The following is a 23,270-nucleotide window of genomic DNA, read 5'->3' on the forward strand; positions in this document are numbered from 1 at the left end:
TCCTGAAGAAACCGATGCTGCAGGGGTAGACACACAGCCATAGAGGAGCTGAGATGATTTTTGAAAGTAGCCATTTGTATGGCCAATAAGAGCCCTTTCAGGAGGACTTTAGAAGAAGAAGAAGAAGTTGGTTTTTATATGCCGACTTTCTCTACCACTTAAGGAAGAATCAAACTGGCTTGCAATCTCCTTCCCTTCCCCACAACAGATACCCTGTGAGGTAGGTGGGGCTGAGAGAGTTCAGAGAGAACTGTGACTGGCCCAAGGTCACCCAACAGGCTTCATGCGTAGGAGTGGGGAAACAAATCCAGTTCACCAGATTAGAGTCGGCTGCTCTTGTGGAGGAGTGGGGGAATCAAACCCGGTTCTCCAGATCAGAGTCCACCGCTCCAAACCATCGCTCTTAACCACTGTGCCATGCTGGCTCTCTGTGCTTTAGTGCCACCTGTGCTCTCGTGAGGTTCCCTAACCCAAGACACCAAGAGCAACTAGTGTTTCCCCTTAAGAGCAGCCAAGACCAAATTTGTATCCTTCTGCCACAGGGATTCTTTTCAGCTAGTGGAGGAACCTCTTTCCCAACCTCTCTTCCTGTTTCCCTCTCTGCTAACCTGGGCAGCAATTTATTGGCTACTGCCAAATGGCATTTCATAAGCATTTCCTAATCAAATAACAACTGGGCTTAATAAGGATATATAAATACCCGCCTTAGGGGCAACGATAACATTTCTTTCCCCCTGTTCTTAGACTGAGGTCTTGAACAATAAAACCATAAGACTTAAACAAGACCCATCTCTAAAAACACCTCCCCGTTTTTAGAGATGGATCTTATTTAAGTTTTTTGGTTTTATTGTTCATGACCTCGATCTAAGAAGAGGGGGAAAGAAAGAAAGAAAGAAAGAAAGAAAGAAAGAAAGAAAGAAAGAAAGAAAGAAAGAAAGAAAGAAAGAAAGAAAGAAAGACACCTCCCTTCGTCTCTTCTCTGAAGCCTCCAAAAAATGAGCAACAAAATAAGTACGCTGAGGGTCAGCTTCCTCTAAGAGGAACTGAACCTTTTGCTCCAAAGTTGCTCGAGAAGACGTGGACCATTTGTTTAAACATGGTAACGATAACATTTACTGAAAAGTTGCTAGTAAAACTGAGCCTCCTTGTTCATTTCCAACTGTGCCTTTTCAGCCTACGGCTCTGACACCAGACCACCAATGGCCATCTTTGAACTCCTCGACTATATCGTCAATGAGGTAAGCTTGCTGGGATATCTGTGTTGTATCTCCTGGCTTTTGGAGTACGGACTTTATAAGCCCCTGGGATATACTGTAAGGGTATCAACAGAACTTTCTCCTTGCCAGACTATTTCCGCTAGTTAGAAATTAATAAGTTCAGGCGAGCTTTCTTATTGGTGAGATGTAATGCTCTAGACTAAGCCGAGCCTCAAGGGTGATACAATACAATTATTGCAGAAGAATGAAAATGCCCATTTTGTCCCGATCAAATAGACTCCCTAGCCCACATTGTTTTAGCATGTCCACAAAATAATATTGCACAAAATAAATATATCACTCCTTGTATAAAACAGCTAAAGACACTTTATGTGAAGCGGATACTGCGTTATCTGCTGTCAAGGACATTGGTCAATTGTGTGAGAGATGTGGCAACTTTTCTCTTTATAGTGTCAAGGAAAAATTCATTTTCATTTCCACTTTTTATAGTGTGAAGTGGTTGATGGATAGCCAGTGGCTGTTAAATCTAAGGAAAGGAATATTGTAAGGGTAGATGAAGGTTCAGACTTTTTCTAGTCCCCAAAGCAGGATCTTTCATGAATTCAGTGTGCAAATTCTCCATAATTGCTGCTGAGTGTACAGTGAAGCAATGTCCACGGTCAAGCCATACGTTCGAGTCCAGAAGACTCAGAAACATACTGTCAGGGAGAGTATGCCTCAAACCCACAAACTTTCCAGTTAATTCCTTCTAGTCCCAAACATGGGCGCCACATAGAGCTTTCTTGACCAATCCCACCATGTTGGTTTTGCTTAAGAGCCTTCATGTGCGATGGTCTCCCTCTAACTACTCAAGAAAAAATAGTAGCCACGCCACACCAGCACTGCAATCAAATCCCAAAAGACAAAAGCCTGTGGCTAAAGGACAATACTCGTAGATTTGATTATGTACCAACATTATAACTACCTATATATACTGACTGAAATACATCTAAAGTTACAATACACAATAATTCTACCATCACAGAATCGAGAGTTCATATACAATCCTTGAGCTTGTTCTTCCATATGTTGTGGATCTCTCTTCAATGAGATTTCGTAAAAAATGGAATTTGCAAATGGAAGGGTTATGTATCATTAAGTATCATTTTGGACAGATAAGATTGATGTGAAGTTCTGATGAAGATTTTTACAAAACAGGATCAGGAGCCAACAACCTGTGTAGTACTGAAGAGATTATTTATAGCCGTTTTTCTACCAATACTGAAGAGATGATTTATAACTTTATTTATTAACCGATCTACTGGTGCTGCATCATTGAGGAGATATCTGCAACATATGGAAGAACAAGCTCAAGGATTGTATATGGACTCTCGATTCTGTGCCAGTATAATGATTGTGTATTGTTACTTCAGTCAGTATATATAGGTAGTTAAAATGTTGGTGCATAATTAAACCTATGACTATTGTCCCTTAGCCAAATGCTTTTGTCTTTTGGGGTTTGACTTCCTCTAACTACACCAGAGGCCAAGGAAGTAGCTCTGCTTTTCTGACTACGACCTGCTGAGGTCAAGGCGAACCTTGAAAGCTTGATCTCTTGAGCCACTACAAGAGGCCAGAGGTGTCTGGCCGGACTTAGCCAAGGGCACGTCACAAGCTCTGTCTGTCTGGGGCATTGTGGTCTAGGGATGCTGCCCCCCCCCTCCTGATTGCACACAACTTGCAGACCGAAAGCGGTCCTCGCCTGCTTTAACGATGGGGAAAGCTCTCTTTTATGGAGAGCTGTGTGGAATTCTGATTCCTAGTCCCTCGTTTCTCACGCGCACACACACATGCTCACCTTTGATCTTTTATGCGCCTCCAACTGATGAGTCACAATTGTATTTTTTAAAACGTGCTGTATCAAAGAACACTTAAAAAAAAACACCCAGCATCTCAAACTCCTGCCCATGACCTGTGGCATCTTCACATGGCCTGCGTGAGGGGCCACCGACCGTTGCTATGGCAGCGCTGAATCTGCACTTCCACTCCTGAAATGCAGTGGATGTTGTTTCACTGGAAAAACTGAAAGGTGGTCAGCTAGCCACTACTCAGGAGTTAATTGCAGCAACTTCACCTTCCCGAGAGGTGGCAGGATCAGGGTTTATAAAGTTATGCCTGGGGCAGAGAGGCTTGACAAAGGGAACTTCCTCTCCCTCTCCCAAAATGCTAGAACTCGAGGGCATCCAGCCGTGCTGATTCAGGACAGACAAAAGGAAATATTTCTTTGCACAAACGCACTATTAAAATGTGGAATTCGCTGCCTGAGAATGTAGTGATGGCTAGAAAGGGGGCACTGGATACATTCATAGAGACTCGGCCTCTGTGCCCTGTCTGCTGGCCCTCTGGGGCAACTGGTTGGCCTCTGCTAATAAACAGGGTGCTGGACTAGATGGACCACAGGCCTGAGCTGCAGCAGCAATTTCCTTGTGAAGTCATATATGTGATTGCATTGGATCACTTTCCCCAGGCAAGTGCCCCAGCGGCTATCAAACCCCACCCCCATCCCTGAATTACATCAGACTTGTCTTTCTACTGCCAAGAGTGAAAATGGAAGGGCCCCGGGGCCCCCGCCGCTTGCCACACTCATTCTATTCGGTTTCATGTTTTTTCAGCCACCTCCGAAGCTTCCCAGTGGAGTCTTCAGTCCGGAATTCCAGGACTTTGTGAACAAATGGTGAGTTCGGTTCTTGGGCGGAGGTAAATTTCCAGAAGAAACCGACTTCCAAGCAGGAACCTTCCCTGGAGATTTTTAAGCAGAGGCTAGGTGGACATCTGTCAGCAATGCTGATTCTGTGACTGTAGGCAGATCACGAGGGAGGGCATCTTGGCCATCTTCTGGGCATGGAGTAGGGGTCATGGGGGGGGGGAGGTAGTGGTGAATTTCCAGCATTGTGCAGGGGGTTGGACTAGATGGCCCTGGTGGTCCCTATGATTCTATTCTATGATCAGGCTGGGCCTATTTTGGTACCTTTGGAAAAAAAAATCCAGTCAGCATCCCTCATTCACATGAACGAGGCGCGATCTGGCAGGAAGTTCTCTGGCAGGAGCCCCAGTGCAAAGAGACAGGTGGGCAAGAGCCGGATTGTCTGGGGGGGGGGAAGGAAGGCCGGGGGGGAACTTGCCTATGCCTTCACACAATTATTTCTAGCGGACATGAACGGATACAGCAACGGAAACATGACCCCTTTTCCCTCCCCTCGTAGCTTGATCAAAAACCCAGCCGAGAGGGCGGATCTAAAACAGCTCATGGTGAGTGGAAACCTGCTCCATTGCTTAAATGTCCTGAGTTTCTCTGAGACCCTTTCTGGTCTTTATTATTACAGTCCACGACCAGTAGGTATATAAAGAAAACATTAATTACAGAAAGAATAAATTTTATGTACAAATGATCTTGTACAAATGAGAGAGCCAGCGGGGTGTAGTGGTTAAGAAAGGTGGTTTGGAGCAGTGGAGTCTGATCTGGAGAACCTGGGTTTGATTCCCCTCTTCTCCACATGAGCGGCGGCAGCTAATCTGGTGAACTGGATTTGTTTCCCCTCTCCTACACACGAAGTCAGCTGGGTGACCTTGGGCTTGCCACAGTTCTCTTAGAGCTCTCTCAGCCTCACCTACCTCACAGGGCGTCTGTTGTGGGGAGGGGAAGGGAAGGTGATTGTAAGCCGGTTTGATTCTCCCTTAAGTGGCAGAGAAAGTTGGCATATAAAAACCAACTCTTCTTCTTCTTCAAACACAAGATAGTCTTAATAGATACCAGCCAAAACTACACATATATGTAAGCAATTAAACACTGCAACATTTCTCCTGGGCAAATAGTAGAGATTAAGTCATTTCAGGAACTAAAATCTCTGCCACTCTTCAGGATTAACCCCTTTCTGGTCTTTGGGCACATCTGGAGGCACCGAGAGAGATCCTCCCTCGTCCCAGGACTGCTTGGGCCTTTCCTGGTAGAGGGAAACTCTCTGCTGCCCCCACTACAGATTGTTTTCTTGCTTGCCCCTGGGTAGGAATGGAGTTTCTCTTTTTAGTCTTAAGGTTGTTCCTTTTGTTTGTTCCAGGTCCACATGTTTATTAAGAGGTCGGAGGCGGAAGAAGTGGACTTTGCAGGCTGGCTGTGTTCCACCATCGGCCTTAACCAGCCGAGCACCCCGACACACGTGGGCTGAGCTCGGGCTTTGGGTGCCGCCGCCAGGAAACCACGAGTGCTGCTGCCACCCAGCACCCTTCATTCCATCTGAGACTTGATGGGGACCTGTCAAAATGAACGGGAGCAACGCTCGGTGAATTTTTTCCATCCCGAACCCGCCCCCCACTTGTCCAAACGTTAAAACGATGCTGTTTTGGTCCAGTTTCTCAAAACTGATGTGTATTCCCTCCTCCCCCCACCCTCGGCACCAGTGAATGATCTCTCTCTATCGTGCATGTGCCAAATTCTTTTCCGTGTCAGCCTCTTTCTCTGTGTGGGTCTAAATCAACAGCTGTTCGGTTTGATGCCTCTTGTTAACTGCCCTGTCATGCAATGCTTTTTTAAGTTAGCAAGATGCAGATTTGGAGTGGATGTCGGCCATCCGTTCGGAGTGGGGTTGGGGGGAAATCCCACTGGAGCTCCCACCTCCTTGTCCTGCTAGGGTGTTTTGATCTTGAGCCTTTCGTAAGTTGGTGGTACTTCCCGCTCCTGCTTTGCCGGTCTCCTGAACAAAACGATCCCTCCCTTCAGTCCTTGTCTTTCCCAGCCGGAGGCTTTGGTTTCCCCAAAGAGCTCTTGGTGAACATGAGCGGGGCCTGCCCTCGCCCCCCCCCCCCGCATTTTTCCTATTTATTTCTTTTTTCAGTGTCTTGTTGGATGTTTCAGGATTGCTTCAGTGATGCACATCTCTCTTCTAGTTAATTTGGTGTCTTGTATTTTGAGACTGAGTAGCCTCCAACAAAATCCAGGGTTAAGACGCGTCTGAGTGGGGCTTCCCTTTGAGCTCAGCTGAACTTCTGAGACACAACAATTGTGTGTACTTTTGTGTTTTGAGAATCCTTTTGATCATTTTATTCTTTCAGATGTTGAACATTTCCATCTTACACTAATAAATATTACAAGGTTACTTCAGGGAATGCATTTTTGTTTAAAAAAACACACCAAACAAAACCAAAGTTAATATGAACTACTGTTTGCTGCTCTTAGGAGACTCCAGGCCTCTGCACCAAAAGTGACTCTCTAGCCCTCTCGGCTCTGTGCACAGGCTCTTCCCTCCCCGCATGTGCTACAGGTACCACTACCAGGCCAGCACTACAGAAAGAGGTAACAGGTACCTACCAGCTGGCTGTTCAGATACCTTAGGATGGCCCCACGCATCAGATTAATCCACTGATGGGGCCCATAAATGTGAGCTTGGGCTTTCATCATGGGTACAGTCCTCAGGACCTTTGTTCCGACTTGTGAAACAGAATCCCAGATTCTGAGCAGAACCCTCCCCCAGCCAATTTTTCCACACAGGCAGGCCTGCCTCGTTCCTTTCCTCCTCTAAGCTCTCTCATGTTTTTGCTTGCAGACGGCAGAAAGGGAGGGAAAGGAGGCATGAAAGGAAAACAAGCAGGCGAGCAGCTCCCTTGTTACTGAAAGCACGGCTACTACAGGAGAGAGTGGCAGTGGGCAAGAACAAGCTGATAGTGCCCGCTCCCTCCGCCCCCCCCGGAGGTGCTCAAAAGCCTGCTCTTCCAGTTCCAGGTGTGTACCCCAATCCCTAGCACACCTGCTGCATGCAAGGAGCCCAGCTGTGTTCCAGAAGAGAGGTGAACAGAGCCAAAAAAAGGGGGGGGGTTACTTGTCAAAAATTCTGTAGCCACAGCAAGAAGCCTCTTGCAGAGAAAACTGAAAATCTCTTCATTTTGTATCATTCACGCCCACATTGGCAGAAAGGAGTAGCATTCAGAAACGTTCCATTCCCCTGCCCCCCAGCAGTGAAGAATCCAGGGATTTCAAACATTGCCCATCAGTATACATAGATGATCTCTTAAATGTTCCGAGTTTTATACTAAGAGCCACTGGTGGCTACAAGTCAGGGTTCTTGTTCTATACTAGCAGTGGTTCCTTGTCCGTGGGGGGGGGGGAGAATGCACCCAGAGGCCCCAGCCCAACAGTTCTTTCCCTTTAGATGCGTAAGGGGTGTCCTGAAGAGGGCGGAACTTGTGGATGGCAGAACATCCAGGCTTTTTCAGCCATTCATTCATTTATTTTTTGCCTGCAGTAGAATGCCTTCAAGGACAGGTTACGTTATTGCTTTTTGAGTTTATGGTGTGCTTCCCAGATGCTACTTGGCTCTAATAGTTTTGTCTTTAAAAAAAAAATCATGCTACATTAGAATGCGTTCTCCCAACAACACCCTCCCAAACACACACCCATCTGTTCCACCCACTCCTCCCCACTATTTTATCAGCGCCTCTGGGATACTCAGCGGCAGCTGTGAGCATCATTCGGTTTCTGTAGCACCGTGCAAAGTTTGAAGCAACAGTTTGCTTGAATGGTGGACGGGGAAGTCCCTGAGTCTGGGATAAAAAGGTAGTCCGCCTGCTGTGCGCCTCCTTTTAGGAGTCTGATTCCTCCTCTTCTTCCTCCTCCTCCTCTTCCCCGACATGCAGCTGCAGTTTAGTTTGATTAATCTCTGCTTCATTGTCCATCTGTCCAAGAGCAAACAGAATAAAACTCTGGTTAAGGTGGAACAAGAAACACTCGAAAGCACCAGTGGTGCAAGTTTTTACAAGCGCTTTTCAGGTCGCGTCAGGCTTCCAACAGAGGCCAACAAGGGCCTTCTAACTCTCAAAAACGTTACAGGTGCTCTGGGTCCCCTCACGCCACGGTGCAGGCCGGGCATATTGAATGAGAGTCAGCAATCATTCTTCCACGAAAGAGGAGATAAACCCCTCTAAAATATGGGTCAACAGAGGAAACCTCACACCAGCATCCCACTAGAAACAGTGGCTGACTTCTCAACGCTGCTTTCCTCACAAGAGACTTACATTCTGATGCTCCTCCAGTAAACCCGCTGAAGATACTGTCACATTCTCTTCCCTGGCGCTGATCATAGACTGGAGGGCCAGTTCTTCCACCTAGAAACATTTGGTAACCATGAATCTCTAAAGACAAACAGGTTCTTAGTTGATTTACTTCATTTCTTCCCCACCTTTCCCCCCCCCCACAATGGAAACCCAAAAAACAGCTCACAGCAACATTCTCCTCTATTTTATCCTCACAACAACCCTAGGAGTTAGGTTAGGCTGACAGCGACTGGCCCAAGGTCGCCCAGCAGGCTTCCATGACAGAGTGGGGATTCGAACCTGGATCTCACAGATCATAACAGTCTGACTCTCCAACCACCATACCATGCTACCTTAAGCTACACGCTGTCTGTTAACAGTGTAACATGATTCTTTTTTTCAAAAATGAAAGAAGCAGGGCAAATTGGCATTTGGGAGTAACTATGGCTTGACAGCAACAAGCTCTCTTTTTCTAAGAAACTAACCAAACTCAGGAAATGCTCAAGGAGCACCAAGTTAGTAGCAAAAATTAATCATGAACCAATAAAGCGGGCAAGTGGTCAACCCTGCCCCAGTTCTATCCAGTAAAGCTTCATTCGGTAGCGGGCACCACCTCTTTTGGCATCTGTTCTAATAGATCAGTGGTTCCCAAACTTTTCGGGCAACCACCCCCTTGGTTCCACAAACTCAACCGCGGGGCCCCCTATCCTATAAAAAGCATTATTCAAAATAGGGGTTTGCATGACTCACTGTTTTGAAATTGTATTGTTATTCTTTAGTAACAATTAATTGCACATCTATTCATAATCAAATGAAAACTTTTTAGTTGAAATGTATTCAACAGAACTGATGAACTTGATCCAGTGGTACCAGCTCTTCAAAGTCTGGGAAAAAATTCTGATAGTTTCCACCAAATTTGCCAGCATGGTGCCATAGCTTGATCTATTGTAAATTAGTGAACAACACAGTTGAATGGGCCCACCTCTAGCGCCCCCCTGCTGCCCTCTTGCCTCTTAGTGCCCCCCTAGGTGATCCCACCATCCTCCCCAGGGGGTGGTACTGCCCACTTTGGGAACCACTGTAATAGATTGTAAACATCACTGCTCCCTCAAGAGATAATAGGAACAGGTCTGTTTCTGTTAGAACAGGTAGAGGTGAAAGAAGAAGAAGAATAAAAGTTGGTTTTTAAATCCCACTTTTCTCTACCTTTAAGGAATTTCAAGGTGGCTTGCAAGCACCTTCCTTTCCTCTCCCCACAACAGACACCTTGTGAGGTAGGTGGGGCTGAGAGAGTTCGGAGAGAACTGTGACTGGCCCAAGGTCACCCAGCAGGCTGCATGTGGAGGAGAGGGGAACTGAACCTGGTTCTTCAGATTAGAGTTCACCACTTTTAACCACAACACCACACTGGCTTGCGCAGAAATTGAATGCCAAGCAAGAAAGGGAGATGGGTTCATGTGGTGGTGATGATGATTTGAACTGGAGGTTAGTGGCAGAAGGAAGCCGGGTAGCTTACTAAGGAAAAAAGACACTACTTCCCAGAACTATTTCAGTTAGCGAAGCAAAAACCCCCAGGGAATTTCCCCTCTGCAAGCCCCACTTGGAATGGATGGGGAAACTCAGCACAATGTGCATAGTGTGTTGAAATTATCAGCACATCAAAGGGGCTAGAATTTTTTATCTCCCTTTTAAATGAAATTTACCATGGCAAGAATGCTCAATTCCACATCCCATGCTTGCAAGACAGACTTGACAGGCAGAGCCGCTCTCCCAGACTGGCCTGCAAGAGCACCAAACAATGGCCGGCCAACATCCGAATAGCATCGACCAGTCTGCACACGCTGCTAAGCTTTCATTCTAATCCTTTCCGGAAAGCACATTCCATGCCTATTTATGTGTGTGCCTGGCTCACTCGCTTCTTCATGCCACTGTCTTAACACCCTCCGACAGCTGTGCTAATACTTGCAAAAACCTTGTGGCATTTCAACAAACCCTGCAACAACAGTTTTGGTGTGAAGCTATCAAAGCCCTTTTATGGCCTCAGCTGCCCAGGAAGCAGGCACAAGGGCTATTTTGTCAATAGGCAAATACATTTCAAGGAACATAAGAAAGGCCATCTGGATTAGACCAAGGTCCATCAACTCCAGCCGTCTGTTCACACAGTGGCCAACCAGGTGCCTCTAGGAAGCCCACAAGCAAGACAACTGCAGCAGCATTGTCCTGCCTGTGTTCCTCAGCTCCTAATATAATAGGCATGCTCCTCGTATCCTGGAGAATAGATATGCATCATGACTAGTATTTTGAATACCACTCTCCTCCATGAACATGTCCCCCTCTTCAAGCCTTCCAAGTTGGCAGCCATCACCACATCCTGGGGCAGGGAGTTCCACAATTTAACTATGCGTTGTGTGAAGAAATACTTCCTTTTATCTGTATTGACTCTCCCTCCAGCTTCAGCAGATGAACCCACGTTCTAGTATTAGGAGAGAGGGAGAAAACCCTCTCCCTGTCCACTCTCCATACCATGCATAATTTTATAGACCTCTATCGTGTCTCCACTTAACCGCCTTCTTTCCAAGCTAAACAGCCCTAAGCGTTTTAACCATTCCTCATAGGGAAGTTGCTCTAGTCCCCTGTTCATTTTGGTTCCTCTTTTCTGCACCTTCTCAAGCTCTGCAATATCCCTTTTCTTCATTTGGGTGGGGGGATCCTCTTAATGTCTCAGAGGTGTTTCCCCCAGGCACAGGAAGGCCACCAATCTCCCACCCACCTTTCGGGAAAGCTCTACTCCAAGTTCTCCTCATCTTTCTGTCCAGAGTAGAGATATCTGAGTTCTGAGACCCTCTAGCATGATCAGGATGATTCTTAGCATGGCTGTTTCTCTTGTTTCAGAGGGTAGCCATGTTGGTCTGCAGCAAAAGAGGTAGATTCGAGTCTAGTAGCACCTTAGAGACCGACAACATTTTCAGGGTATGAGTTTCGAGAGCCAAAGCTTCCTTCATCAGGTATGTATCTGAAGAAGGGAGTTCTGACTCTCAAAAGGTTATACCCTGAGAATCTTGTTGGTCTCTAAGATTCTACTGATTCGACTCTGCTTCTCTTGTAGAAGCAGCATGGTGAAGTGGTTAAGAGCCGTGGTTTGGAGCGGTGGAGTCTGATCTGGAGAACCGGGTTTGATTCCCCGCTCCTCCCTATGAGCGGCAGAGGCTAATCTGGTGAACTGGATTTGCTTCCCCACTCGTACACATGAAGCCAGCTGGGTGACCTTGGGCAAGTCACACTCTCTCAGCCCCACCTACCTCACAGGGTGTCTGTTGTGGGGAAGGGAAGGTGATTGTAAGCCGGTTTGATTCTGCCTTAAGTGGCAGAGAAAGTCGGCATATAAAAATCAATTCATCTTTTTCATGGCATGCCTTTTAATACTGAGATTTCAGCACCATTTTGCCTCGAGGATCCCATTGGGAACTGAAGAAATGGAATGTGTGTGTGTTGTCAGGGCACAGTCAACTTATGGCGACCCTGTGGGGTTTTCAAGGCAAGAGAGGTTCAGAGGTGGTTTTACCATTGCCTGCCTCTGCTTGGGCTGAGAGAGTTCCGGGAGAACCGTGACTGGACCAGCAGGCTTCTTGTGGAGGAGTGGGGAACTGAACCCGGTTCTCCAGATTAGAGTCTGCTGCTCTTAACTACTACACCATGCTGGCTCTCTCAGAAATGGAATACCAAGCAAGAAAGAGAGATGGGTGCATGTGGTGGTGGGGATTCTGAGCAAATGGAATCATTGTCCAGCATCACGGAAATCACACGTATGCAGCCTCAGTGCATATAACAGAAATAAAGCAATCCGTGTGTACAGAGACAAACACCTGAGCTAAAATGAGTTGCAGAACTAGGAAACTAGCAGTAGAGTAGAGAGAACAGTACAGATGGAGCACCTGGAGAAGGAAAATGACCAGGAAACTATTTGTCTCTTATTTGCACAGACATAAAGAAAAGCCTTAATAGACCAAACCATCCAGATGCCTCTGGAAACCCAAAAGGATGCCTTTAAGTTATTCATTTATATCTTGCTTTTCTCCCTTTTGTCCTGGCAGCGACCCTGTGAGGTAAGTTAGACTGAGAGTGCGTGACTGGCCCAAGGTCACCCAGCAAATCTCCATGGTTGAGTGGGGCTTCAAATGTGAGTTCCCCCCAATCCACTCTAACCGCTACACCACGCTTGCCAGAGCATCTACAAGTACTCAGAGCTACCCTGCCTCTGAACACGTCAGGTCCGTTCATACTCCCTAGTTATCGGCCACTGACTGAATTTCATCACATTTGCTTACTCCATCACCTTTCTGGGGATAGGCTGTGGCTCAGTGGTAGAGCCTCTGCATGGTATGCAGAAGGTTCCAGGTTCTATCCCTGGCATCTCCAGTTAAAGGGACTAGGCAGGTAGGTGACGTGAAAGACCTCTGCCTGAGACCCTGGAGAACCAGGGAGAGGGGTCGTAGCTCAGTGGTAGAGCATCTGCTTGGCATGCAGAAGTTCCCAGATTCAATCCCCAGTTCAGGTAGTAGACAATGTTAGGACCTCCTCCTGAGAGCTGCCACCAGCCTGAGTAGACAATACTGACCTTGATGGACCAGGGATCTGATTCAGTATAAGGGAATTTCGGGTGCTCGTGTGTGTTGAGGGTAAGAAACAGCAGCTTTGTGTTTCGGGGAGGGGCCGTGGCTCAATGGTAGAGCCTCTGCGTGGTATGCAGAAGGTCCCAGGTTCAACCCCTGGAATCTCCAGTTAAAGTGACCAGGCGGGTAGGTGATGTGAAAGACCTCTGCCTGAGACCCTGGAGAGCCGCTGCCGGTCTGAGTAGACAAGACTGACTTTCAGTTCTTGTAGGTTACCCGGGCTGTGTGACCGTGGCCTTTTCTTTCCTGACGTTTCGCCCGCAGCTGTGGCCGGCATCTTCAGAGGAGTAACACTGAAGGACAGCGTCCCGCTGTCCTTCAGTGTTACTCCTCTGAAGATGCCTGCCACAGCTGCGGGCGAAACGTCAGGAAAGAAAAGGCCAAGGCCACGGTCACACAGCCCGGGTAACCTACAAGAACCGATGAACTCTGACCCTGAAAGCCTTCGACCATACTGACTTTGATGGACCAAGGGCCTGACTCAGTAGAAGGCCGCTTCGTGTGTTCCTGGGTCATCCAAGGGACATCTAAGCCGGCCTCCTCCGTGTGGCGATGCGTTCCGTAGGCGAGCGGGCCCTCTGCCTCCGAAAGGCCCACGCCCAGCGAGGACTCCCTTCCCCCACGCACAGTCACGTGCACGCGCGGCCATGTATCCGCTTAATGAGGCCCCGCGCCTGGGTTCGGGGGCCGGCTCATTAGCATATGCAAATGCCACCCCTCCTCCCCCCCCGCCGGACCTTGAGGCGGTTGAGCTGGTCGTGCAGCGCCGCCTTGACCCGCAGCAGCGTCTCCTCCTCCTTGCGCAGCTCCTGCAGGCGGCTCAGCATCCTCCCTCCGTCGCTGCCCCGCCTCGGCCGGCGCGGGGAGATGACGACACCGCCGGGCGCCCGTCCCCGGCGCGCCGCCGGGAGGGCAGCGCCGCCGGCATCTTGCGTAAGGGCGGAAGCGCCGCGCTTCCGAGGCGACGAGACGGGAAAGGCCGGAGCGGATATGAGGGCCGCCCGGCTTCCGGGCAGGAAGCGGCGAGCTCCATCGCGGAGGGGGGGCGCGTGGCTCACGTGGCAGCGCCGGAAGCGAGCGGGGCCGCCACGTGGGCCGGGGCCTGGGGCGAGCAGCTGGCTGTTTGGCCGCGGTGGGGGCTCCCGGGAGGAAAAGCCGGGCGGGTGGAGGCGCAGGGGTCCAGGCTGAAGAGGCCGTTGGAGGGGGTGGGGAACCCTGTTATGCCCTCCATTTCCTTATTGAGACAGCAAGGTAGACTTCCCGTGACTATGGAAGATCCACTGATTTAGCAATTGGTGGTAATCTCTTTTCCTTTCTGTAAATTTATTAAAATGTATTAGGACAGCAAGGGAATAGCTTGTTGCTGGGCAGGATATCTCTGTGTCTGTGTGCTAGTAACTGGGGCAAGAGTCGAAGAACGTTACAGTAAACCATAACAAGAACTGGGTGAAACTGTTACTCTACTGCCGCCTCGATGTCTGGAGTGCTATCAGCCTACCCTGAATGTTGATGGGTTGTCATATCTTGAATTTGGATAAATATCTCTCCCTCAGTACAATCGGGGCTCAGAGATTTCTGCCCATTAGGGCCTCTGAGTCAGCAGCTGCAAATAAACTATTTTCTTGAAATAACGATCTCAGGTCTCTCTCTCCCCCCAAGAACCCTTGTTTACCACATCATTATAAACAGCTACCACCTTCTCCTTGCTAAAAGGGAAAATATCATCAAAATAAAGTAGTGGCTACCCCTGAAATAGCCGGGGGAGGGGGAGAGAGGGTTCTTGCTTGGAGACTTTAGTGACTGTGGGCACAGCCACAGCCTCCAGTGTGGTGTAGTGGTTAAGAGGGGTGGACTCTTGATATAGAGAACCGGGTTCGATTTCCCACTCCTCCACATGAGCAACGGATGCTAATCTGGTGAACTGGATTTGTTTCCCTCCTACGCACAAAGCCAGCTGGGTGACCTTGGGTTAGTAACAACTCTCTCAGCCCCCACCTACCTCGTGGGAGGAGAAGGTAATTGTAAGCTTTAAGGTTTGATTCTGACTGAAGCGGTAGAGAAAGTCAGCATATAAAAGCCAACTTTTCTTCTTGAAGAGAGTGGCGATGGCTCAGCGGCAGAGCACCTGCTTGGCATGCAGAAGGTCCCAGGTTCAATCCCCGGCATCTCCAGTTAAAGGAACCAGGCAAGTAGGTGATGTGAAAGATCTCTGCCTGAGACCCTGGAGCGCTGCTGCCAGTCACAGTAGACAATCGTGACTCTGATGGACCAAGGGTCTGATTCAGTACAAGGCAGCTTCATGTGTTCATAGCTCCTGAGACAGACCCGTCAGTAACACTGGCTGGGTGATCCTGGGTCAGTCACATTCAGCCTAAATTACCCCAGAGGGTTGTTGTGAGGATAAGACGGAGAAGACGACAACTTAAGCTGCTTTGGGTCCCCCTTGGGGAGAACAGGAGGGTATAAATGAAGCCAACACGTAACTTGCCCCTACTCGCCACCAAGCTATTACTGTTACTGTTGACTGGAAACCTCTGCCCTGCCACACTCATCTTCGTCTTGCATCCCTTACCAATTGCTCTGTTGGATAAACTGGGTCCCACCAAGATAGAAACAAGAAAACCCTCCTTTATCAAAGAAGGCCGCTTGTAGGCATTCTGTGATTTATCATGTTCAAGTAAATTTTATAAGAGCCCCATGGCGCAGAGTAGTAAGCTGCAGTACTGCAGTCAAAAGCTCTGCTCACGACCTGAGTTCGATCCCGACAGAAGTTGGTCTCAGGTAGCCGGCTCAAGGTTGACTCAGCCTTCCATCCTTCTGAGGTCGGTAAAATGAGGACCCAGCTTGCTGGGGGTAAAGGGAAGATGACTGGGGAAGGCACTGGCAAACCACCCTGTAAACAAAGTCTGCCTAGTAAACGTCAGGATGTGATGTCACCCCATGGGTCATGAATGACGGTGCTTGCACAGGGGACCTTTACCTTTAGTAAATTTTAAGGGCATAACTAATTACAGAACCACAATGGATAAATGCTGGCAGGCAGGGTCAGCAATAAGCGGCATATCAAAGACTGTTGCTGGTGAGCATGGGGGATGAGATTATGACACACTTGAGTCCAGGGTTACTATTCGCAGCCCAAAAGGTCACAGGTGGATAATCCCTTGAAAGTAGGGTTGGCATGTCACACAGGTGAACACTGGGTCTGAGGGAGAGTGAATTCTTGGTAATTTTTATGAAAACCCCATGTCCTAACTAGACTGCTTCTGTATTCCAACAGTCGTACACACACCACTGGTTAAGAACCACTGCTTCAGTAATAGAGCAAAGGCCGATTACTACAGGATACTATTTGCAAGCTATTGCTTCATCACCAAAACTTTTCTCCTACACATCTTTTATGTTAACGCCTGTTGATTGATATGCAGCTGTTCACACCTTAAAACTGTTTATTCTGAAATCCCGACAGCTCCAGTTCTACTAGACAGCTCCAGGAAAGCGTAACACTGGTGCTTTGCTACAATACGTTAGTAGTTTCTAAACACACATTAAGCAGTTTATATTTGTTCCTTATCAACACACTGCAATAGTATTCATAGGAACACCTGTAGGTGCCACACAGATTACACTAACATTCCACCTTAACTTTTTTGAATAACGCAAGAGCTGTTTTCTACCCAACATTCTAACTGAAGTTACTACCCTCAACTGATACTTCCACAAAACCTGCTTCTTTCCCAGTGAAAGAAGAGCCAGCGTGGTGCAGTGGTTAAGAGCAGTGGCCTCTGATCTGAAGAACTGGGTTTGATTCCCCACTCTTCCACATGAGCGGCAGAGGCTAATCTGGTGAACTGCATGTTTCCCCGCTCCTCCACATGAAGCCATCTGGGTGACCTTCGGCAAGTTACAGCTCTCTCAGCCTCACCTACTTCACAGGGTCTGTTGTGGGGAGGGGAAGGTGATTGTAAGCAGGTTTGAGTCTCCCTTAAGTGGTAAAGAAAGTCGGCATATAAAAACCAACTCTTCTTCTTGAACTTCCACCCAATATTCACTGAGACATCCTTTGCATTACACATGTATGCCTGGTGTATCACATGAACACAGGTACCACAGAATTCTACTCAGCTTCAAAAACTGAATAAAGTGGGGCCTACTGTTAAGAAAGTATGCAGAAGATGATACTGCAAACCTTAATCTGATTCAAAAGATTAACCCCTCTATGAATATTCACCGGCTTCTGAATTTCCATTCAATGTTTTCAGCAACAAAGAGCATTTGTGAAGACATTCTAGACAGATTTGTTTTTTATTAACTGTAATCCACAGTACAGCCCTTTACAGCACTGAAGCAGACTGAGCCCCTTATGCCGCTGGTTTTTTAGCTTCCGCCGTTTTTTTAGCTTCTGCCTTTTTTGCCCTTGCCTCAGCAGCGGCAGCAGCAGCAGCCTGGACCTTCTCTCTCCCCTTCACTGCTTTTTCTTCTCTCAGCTTGTGCTGTAGGGGGAAGAAAAGCATTAGACCTTATTGTCTGGATTTTTTTTTAAAAAAAATAAGTGCTAGGATTTCAGTCCCATTTTCACCCCACTCACGTTCCGAGCATGGCGCAGAATGGTGTTGCGCCTCATGGTCTTGGCATATGGATTCAGTTTAATCATAACTCTCAAATTCTTCAGTGGGTTCTTCTTAAGAACTCTGCGGTGAATCTTTTTCCTGCAAAAGATGTTTGGGTGAGCACACAATTCTTCTGTGAATATACAAGCTTAGTAGTGGGTTTAGTTTAGTGGTCAGAGACTTGGTTTTGAGAGACCCAGGTCCAAATTCCCACTCAGTCAGGAGGGTGACCTTGGGCCAGTTACTCTTAGCCTAACCTACTACGCAAGGCTGTTGTGAGGCTAAAGCAAAATGTACGTCACTCTGAGCTCCTTGGTGGAAGGGTACGATTAAAAGGTACTAAAGGATAATGAATCTTTATTAAGCCACCGGAAAACAAGACTGGGGGAAACCCCAAACAGGCACTGCTACACAAGATCATAGGTTTTCAGAAATCAAGACTCATAGTGGTGTTGTTCTAATTCTCACCTTCATTTGGGTCTCCCTCCTACCCTGCCCCCAATCTGACTGGGTTTGGTTTTGCTCCGACTTTCTTTTCAACTCTCCAGCTTAAAGCAGCACACACTTACTTTGGTGCACGCAGGGCCTTCTGGATCTCTTGGCTTTTCAGGATTCTACCAAGATCTGTATTGGTCATCTTGTGCATTGGCAGACTGCATTTAAACACAAACTACAAATTAGAATCTCCACCCAAGACATGTTATCACCCCTCCCATGTCAAGTAGCCTCATTCTGTATACTAAGCAGTTCTCAGCTGTACACGGGGATTGCTCATTAGAAGCCAGATAAACGCTCCAGCTTCAACCAAGCTTACTTGTAGTCGCTCTTCAGGGTGGCCGGCTTACGCCAGGTGCCGTACAAGTCATCCAGCTTGCGGAAAGCACTCTCTGTCCAAATGCAGAAGCGTCCGACGTGGCCCCCGGGAGCAAGTCTTAGAAGGTTCAGTTTGTTGACATCAAGAAGAGTAATTCCTATAAAACAGAAAATTGGCGGGTGAGACGCACATCCGTTATAAAAGAGGCAAATACCCATCAAATGAAGAGCCAACCATTGTTCTGCACCCCAGAAGATAGAGAAAATGTCCCCATCCAATGTGCCTTAGATGAAGCACCCTTTGGAAGGTCTACATATTTGTGCGTTTTTTCAGAACTTCCACCAAATCATGTTTTTTCAGAAACACGGACCAATGAAGTGGAATATCATCATTTGCAGCACCTCCTTCCTACAACCTCAACGATCACCACCACCATACCCCACGGTTATGGTCAACCCAAGAGGTACCTGGGATGTTCCTGAAGGCTTTCATGATGCCATGGTCCTCATGGTAGATGATGCAGGGCCCCTTGCGCTGGATGCGACGGCGGTTCCTCATTTTGCCCTTGCCGGCCCGCATACGTTGGGAGGCATAGACCTGGGAAGGAAAGGCATTGTGTGTCAAAAGCCAGAAGCTCCACCACTTTCAGGGGTCGCAAAGTCAGACTACTGGCAAGTCAGAACTTCACCATCACCACTGTTCATCTGAAACACGGACCAGTGAAAAATATTCATCATTCTGTGAGGCACTGAAACACCTAAGTACAAGAAATAAGTGCTGGCTAGCTACCCTGTTTATATAAACTGCTTGGACTAAGAGACCTCTTAAAAGTCTAGTCAGTATGTCCTTTCGCTAGCTTTATCAGCCCAAAAAACCAAGAACCAACCTTGTTTCTGCGATCAATGATCAGCTCACCTTTTTGATATCATTCCAGGCTTTAAGCTTCTTCAGCAACAGAACAGCTTCCTTAGTTTTCTTGTAACTTTCAACTTTGTCTTCAACTACCAGGGGGAGTTCTGGAATCTCCTCGATGCGGTGGCCTGATGGAGAGAACATTTTTCACTTTAAACAGACGTCAATTGCAACAGCAAAAAAAATGTTGCTGAGAGGACATGTGTGTTCATGAACAAACCCCAGCAGAGAAGAGCGACAAGAAGCTCCTCTACAAGACTTTCCATACAAAACCCATTCACAACATCCCTCTATAATGGTGGAACGTGCAGCCAAGTCACAGCTGACTTATGGCGACCTTGTAAGGTTTTCAAGGCAAGAGATGAACAGAGGTGGCTTTCTATTACCTGTCTCCGCGTAGCAACCTCAGATTTGCTTGAAACTCTCCCATCTAAGTACCAACCAGGGCCGACCCTGCTTAGCTTCCCAGATATGAGACTGGGCTAGCCTGGGCCATCCAGGTCAGGGCATGCCCCTCTATACAAAGCATCATTTCTCCATTTAGACAAATGTCCTCAGCCCTCTGTAATCAGGGGGTATACATGCCAAATATTCTACAGCTAGTTTTTCCTGAAGCACTACATGATAATATACTTGCCTTTAGACATTACCAGTGCTGGAAGGGCTGACGCTGCCAGTGCAGAGCAGACGGCATAGCGCTTCTGGTTTATGTTCACCCTGCGGTGCCAACGTCTCCAAGTCTTGGTTGGGGCGAACATGCGACCTCCACGACACATCTACACGTCCAGCATCAAGGACACAACCAGAATATTTACAGCTCGAGTCTCTCTGCTAGCCTTGCTCAGAGTTAGCTGCTCATCAACCATCTGCCTCGGCTGGATGACAGCAGGCAACTGTCGCCAAGTACAGAGTAAGACGCAAATTACGACATCACAGCAAGCGAGACCCCCTGTCTCCTTTTGAGCCACCCACCGGCCAGCATTTTCTTGTATGTTCTAAGGGCACATACAAAGGCATCTAGAGGGTCTTAAACTGTAGCTGAACAGTAACGCTCATTTGGAATGGCAGAGGGCCAGAGTCTGAGGACGTGCCCACAAGAGGAAGCCAGAACAAAGGATACATTGCCAAAGGCACCCTGGCCAGATCGGTGAGTTCCACCACCACGAACCCTTGGGATACGAGCAACAGCTCTACCAGTACCCCAAGATTCAGCACTGGTCTGATGTCCTGAAAAACACAAGCACATAGTGTGGAGAGTTTTGTTACTGAATAGGCTGGGTCACCTCTTTCTGAAGGATTTCAGAGCCACCATCAGAACTTCCACTGTTATCAGAAAACTCAAAAACACGGACCAATGAAGTGGAATTTCATCATTTCTGTATGGCACATCCTTTTCGGGGGGGAGGGGTATCACTACATGAATTTTTTAGTTTTAAGTGGAAAATATTAATGTCCTTCACCTAGAACACATACTGGACAAAACAACAGCAACCAGGAATTAATCTATTCCCATTAGCGTCTGAATAAGCTAGCAAAAACCCATCACCACACTGCTGCTGCAATTAATGAACCAAGACTTTATTCAGTCAGATCTCGGAAACCACATTTGAAAAGGAAGCCTATATCTATTGGTGCCTCCACAGATTTTTATCTGTAACCACCACAAAATTTTATAGTGTGTTTTAGGTCAACTCACACCCCAATTTACCTATCCTTAACCTAAAACCACCCACTTTTCAATCTTTTAAAAGCCATAAAAAAGCACTGCACAGCCTATAATTTCTTGATATTGTTATTCCTAACCCCCAAGATACTTCAAGGTCATTCTTTTCTATAAATCTCTTACCTGCGAGCTCACTGACAGCGTACGGTTGCCTGTTATTCTTCCGCAAATTGGTGTGAACAAAGTTCACAATGTCAGGGCGGATGGGAGCCTTGAACACAGCAGGCATGGTGACATTTTTACCTGACGCTTCCCCCTTTTCGGAGTACACCGATACTAGTGGACGAGTACAAGCCTGGGGGAGAAAAAGTCACCTTAGTCACAAGCACATCATATTCCTGTTCTTCAACAGCACAAATATTGCTCAGTCCCAAGAGGTCTTCAGCTCAACAGCGACAGTGTATGAACAGCAGGCAACTGTCCCTGAACGCCAGATAAGACGCAAATTACAACATCACAGCAATATGTGCTTGCACCTACAGACGATACACAGTACATTCAAATTAAGAATCCATTCGCCTATTCCTCAGTTAGTTCCTCTAAGTGCAAAACCCTCTTGGCAAAGCACTGTGATCGACAGTTTGAGGATGTGGGCACAAAGACCACCCTCTAATGGCACCAATAAAAGCCTTATGGGGATCCAACACAGTTTAAATCATTCTCCTTTCCTCTATTTCATGATCACAACAATCCTGTAAGGTAGGTTAGGCTGCAGTTGCATGACTAGCCCAAGGTAACCCAGAAGCTTTCACAGCAGAACAGAGATTTGCACCTGGGTCTCCCAGGTGCTAATCCGACATTCTAACCACTACACCACACTGTCTTAAGTGGTGAATCATTCACCACTTAAAAAGACTGAAAAGGATCCAACCCTCTTAGCCCCACAACTCTACTAAGCAACTCTTTCTCGCCCCTTCATGCTCAGGCTTCCCCCCTGTAATGTCACATGCCTGTTGGGAATGCTGGTCTCTTAAGCCTGCAAAGCCCGACCATGCTGGATCAAACCAAATTGGCTTCACTGTCTCCGCCCTCCTGCTTCCAGGAGTAGCCAACTAAATGTTTCTGAGAAGCTTAGAAGCAGAGCATGAGCCCTCCTCGCTTATCCCTAATATCTCAGGGGCATGGAACGCACCTACAGGAATCTATGAATTCAGGGCAACAGCCCTTGGTAGACTTCTCTCCCATAAACATCTGGCGTCTTTTCAAAGCTGCCTAGTACAGGAGCTGCTCCAGTTTGGGAACTGCACCGAGAGAAAGTTGCTAATTTTCCCAATTGAACTGGGACAGACTCAGGAAGCACAGATTCATCAATGGATGCTTGCCATGGTGACTAAAGGGAAGCTCCACAGCCAGTTAACCTCTGAACCCCAGTTGTAGGAGGCAACCTCAGGGGAAAGGCCTCAGTGCACTGTTGTTGGACCTCCAGAGGAACTGGTCGGCCCCTGTGTGAGCCAGGATGCTGGACTAGATGGACCCTCACTGGCCTGAGCCAGCAGGGCCCTTCTTATATTTTTATGAAGGCCTCGGCCTCTATGCCCTGCTGTTGGCCCTCCCGACTTGCTGGCCACTGTGGGACACAGGATGCTGGCCTGGCTGGGCTCTCCCGGCGCCCTCCAACCCCCTTGACTGCATTGCCCTCAGCAGCACGCCCGGGTCGGCATGGCTCTCGGCGGCCCCGCGTGGCGTTTCTCCTCCCCCGGCTTCCTTCCTGCCCCGTCCAGCCGCAGAGCCTCTCACGCCAGCGGGCCGAGCGAGGCCTCCACGCGGCGCCCGCTGGCCGCCTCCTCCTCCTCCTCGGCAAGATGGCGCCGGGCCGGCCTCCGCTCAGCGGCCCACCGAACGGCGGCGGCGGCCGGCTTCGCTCCCTCATCCGCGCGTCGGACTGGGCCCGCGCGGCCCTTCGCCCCCCGGGTTTGTTCCCACCCGCAGGCCCTCCGCGCTCTCACCATGATGGCGGCGAGCGGAGGAGCCCCTCACGCTGGCTTCTCCCTCCGCCTCGGCCCAGCCGGAAAAGGAAGGACTCGTCAACCCCGCCTCCCTTTCTCTGCCTCCGCCGGAGGGCCCCGCCTACTCTCCCCGCGCCCGAGAGCGCCCCGCGAACCGCCCCGTGTTTCTCCCCCGGCCTCTTGTGAGGGAAATCCCGCGCCCGGCCGCGCCCTTCGCGTTGAGCCGCCTTGGAAAACCCAGGGATTATTTTTATAGCCGGGTGGGGGCGGGGGAAAGGAGGGCCTTCTCACGGCAGCGGATGGATTTCGATAGAGGGCTACA

The 23,270-nt window shown here is 48.4% G+C and overlaps 3 protein-coding genes and 4 non-coding genes across 7 annotated transcripts in view; 1 reads left to right on the forward strand and 6 right to left on the reverse strand.

Annotated features, from left to right (window-relative positions):
* Nucleotides 1-5,419, forward strand: part of MAP2K1 (mitogen-activated protein kinase kinase 1) — a 46,972-nt gene extending 41,553 nt beyond the window's left edge. The window contains exons 8-11 of the mRNA XM_056865786.1: nt 1,174-1,238; nt 3,869-3,930; nt 4,460-4,505; nt 5,312-5,419. Coding sequence (XP_056721764.1) covers nt 1,174-1,238; nt 3,869-3,930; nt 4,460-4,505; nt 5,312-5,419 — 281 coding nt within the window. The remainder of the gene's footprint in view (nt 1-1,173; nt 1,239-3,868; nt 3,931-4,459; nt 4,506-5,311) is intronic.
* A 2,407-nt stretch (nt 5,420-7,826) lies between these two features.
* Nucleotides 7,827-13,815, reverse strand: SNAPC5 (small nuclear RNA activating complex polypeptide 5). Its single transcript, XM_056865958.1, has 3 exons — nt 13,684-13,815; nt 8,259-8,348; nt 7,827-7,919 (listed from the first exon to the last, which is right to left on the reverse strand). Exons 1-3 carry the CDS (start codon nt 13,771-13,773, stop codon nt 7,827-7,829), a joined length of 273 nt encoding a protein of 90 aa, XP_056721936.1. The 5' UTR covers nt 13,774-13,815.
* A 3,414-nt stretch (nt 13,816-17,229) lies between these two features.
* On the reverse strand, nt 17,230-22,956 carry RPL4 (ribosomal protein L4). Its single transcript, XM_056865862.1, has 10 exons — nt 22,949-22,956; nt 21,126-21,297; nt 20,400-20,506; nt 19,917-20,055; nt 19,283-19,407; nt 18,835-18,964; nt 18,368-18,524; nt 18,123-18,206; nt 17,532-17,652; nt 17,230-17,436 (listed from the first exon to the last, which is right to left on the reverse strand). The coding sequence occupies exons 1-10, from the start codon at nt 22,949-22,951 to the stop codon at nt 17,305-17,307; spliced, it is 1,170 nt and encodes a 389-aa protein (XP_056721840.1). The 5' UTR covers nt 22,952-22,956; the 3' UTR covers nt 17,230-17,304.
* LOC130492347 (small nucleolar RNA SNORD18) lies at nt 18,693-18,764 on the reverse strand. Its single transcript, XR_008933878.1, has one exon. It is a non-coding gene; the product is annotated as a small nucleolar RNA SNORD18 (small nucleolar RNA).
* Nucleotides 20,118-20,217, reverse strand: LOC130492350 (small nucleolar RNA SNORD16). Its single transcript, XR_008933881.1, has one exon. It is a non-coding gene; the product is annotated as a small nucleolar RNA SNORD16 (small nucleolar RNA).
* LOC130492348 (small nucleolar RNA SNORD18) lies at nt 20,587-20,658 on the reverse strand. Its single transcript, XR_008933879.1, has one exon. It is a non-coding gene; the product is annotated as a small nucleolar RNA SNORD18 (small nucleolar RNA).
* LOC130492351 (small nucleolar RNA SNORD16) lies at nt 21,364-21,464 on the reverse strand. The gene has a single exon (XR_008933882.1). It is a non-coding gene; the product is annotated as a small nucleolar RNA SNORD16 (small nucleolar RNA).
* Nucleotides 22,957-23,270: the final 314 nt, after the last annotated feature.

This window comes from Euleptes europaea, chromosome 20 (genome assembly GCF_029931775.1).
Source record: "Euleptes europaea isolate rEulEur1 chromosome 20, rEulEur1.hap1, whole genome shotgun sequence".
Classification (NCBI taxonomy): domain Eukaryota; kingdom Metazoa; phylum Chordata; class Lepidosauria; order Squamata; family Sphaerodactylidae; genus Euleptes; species Euleptes europaea.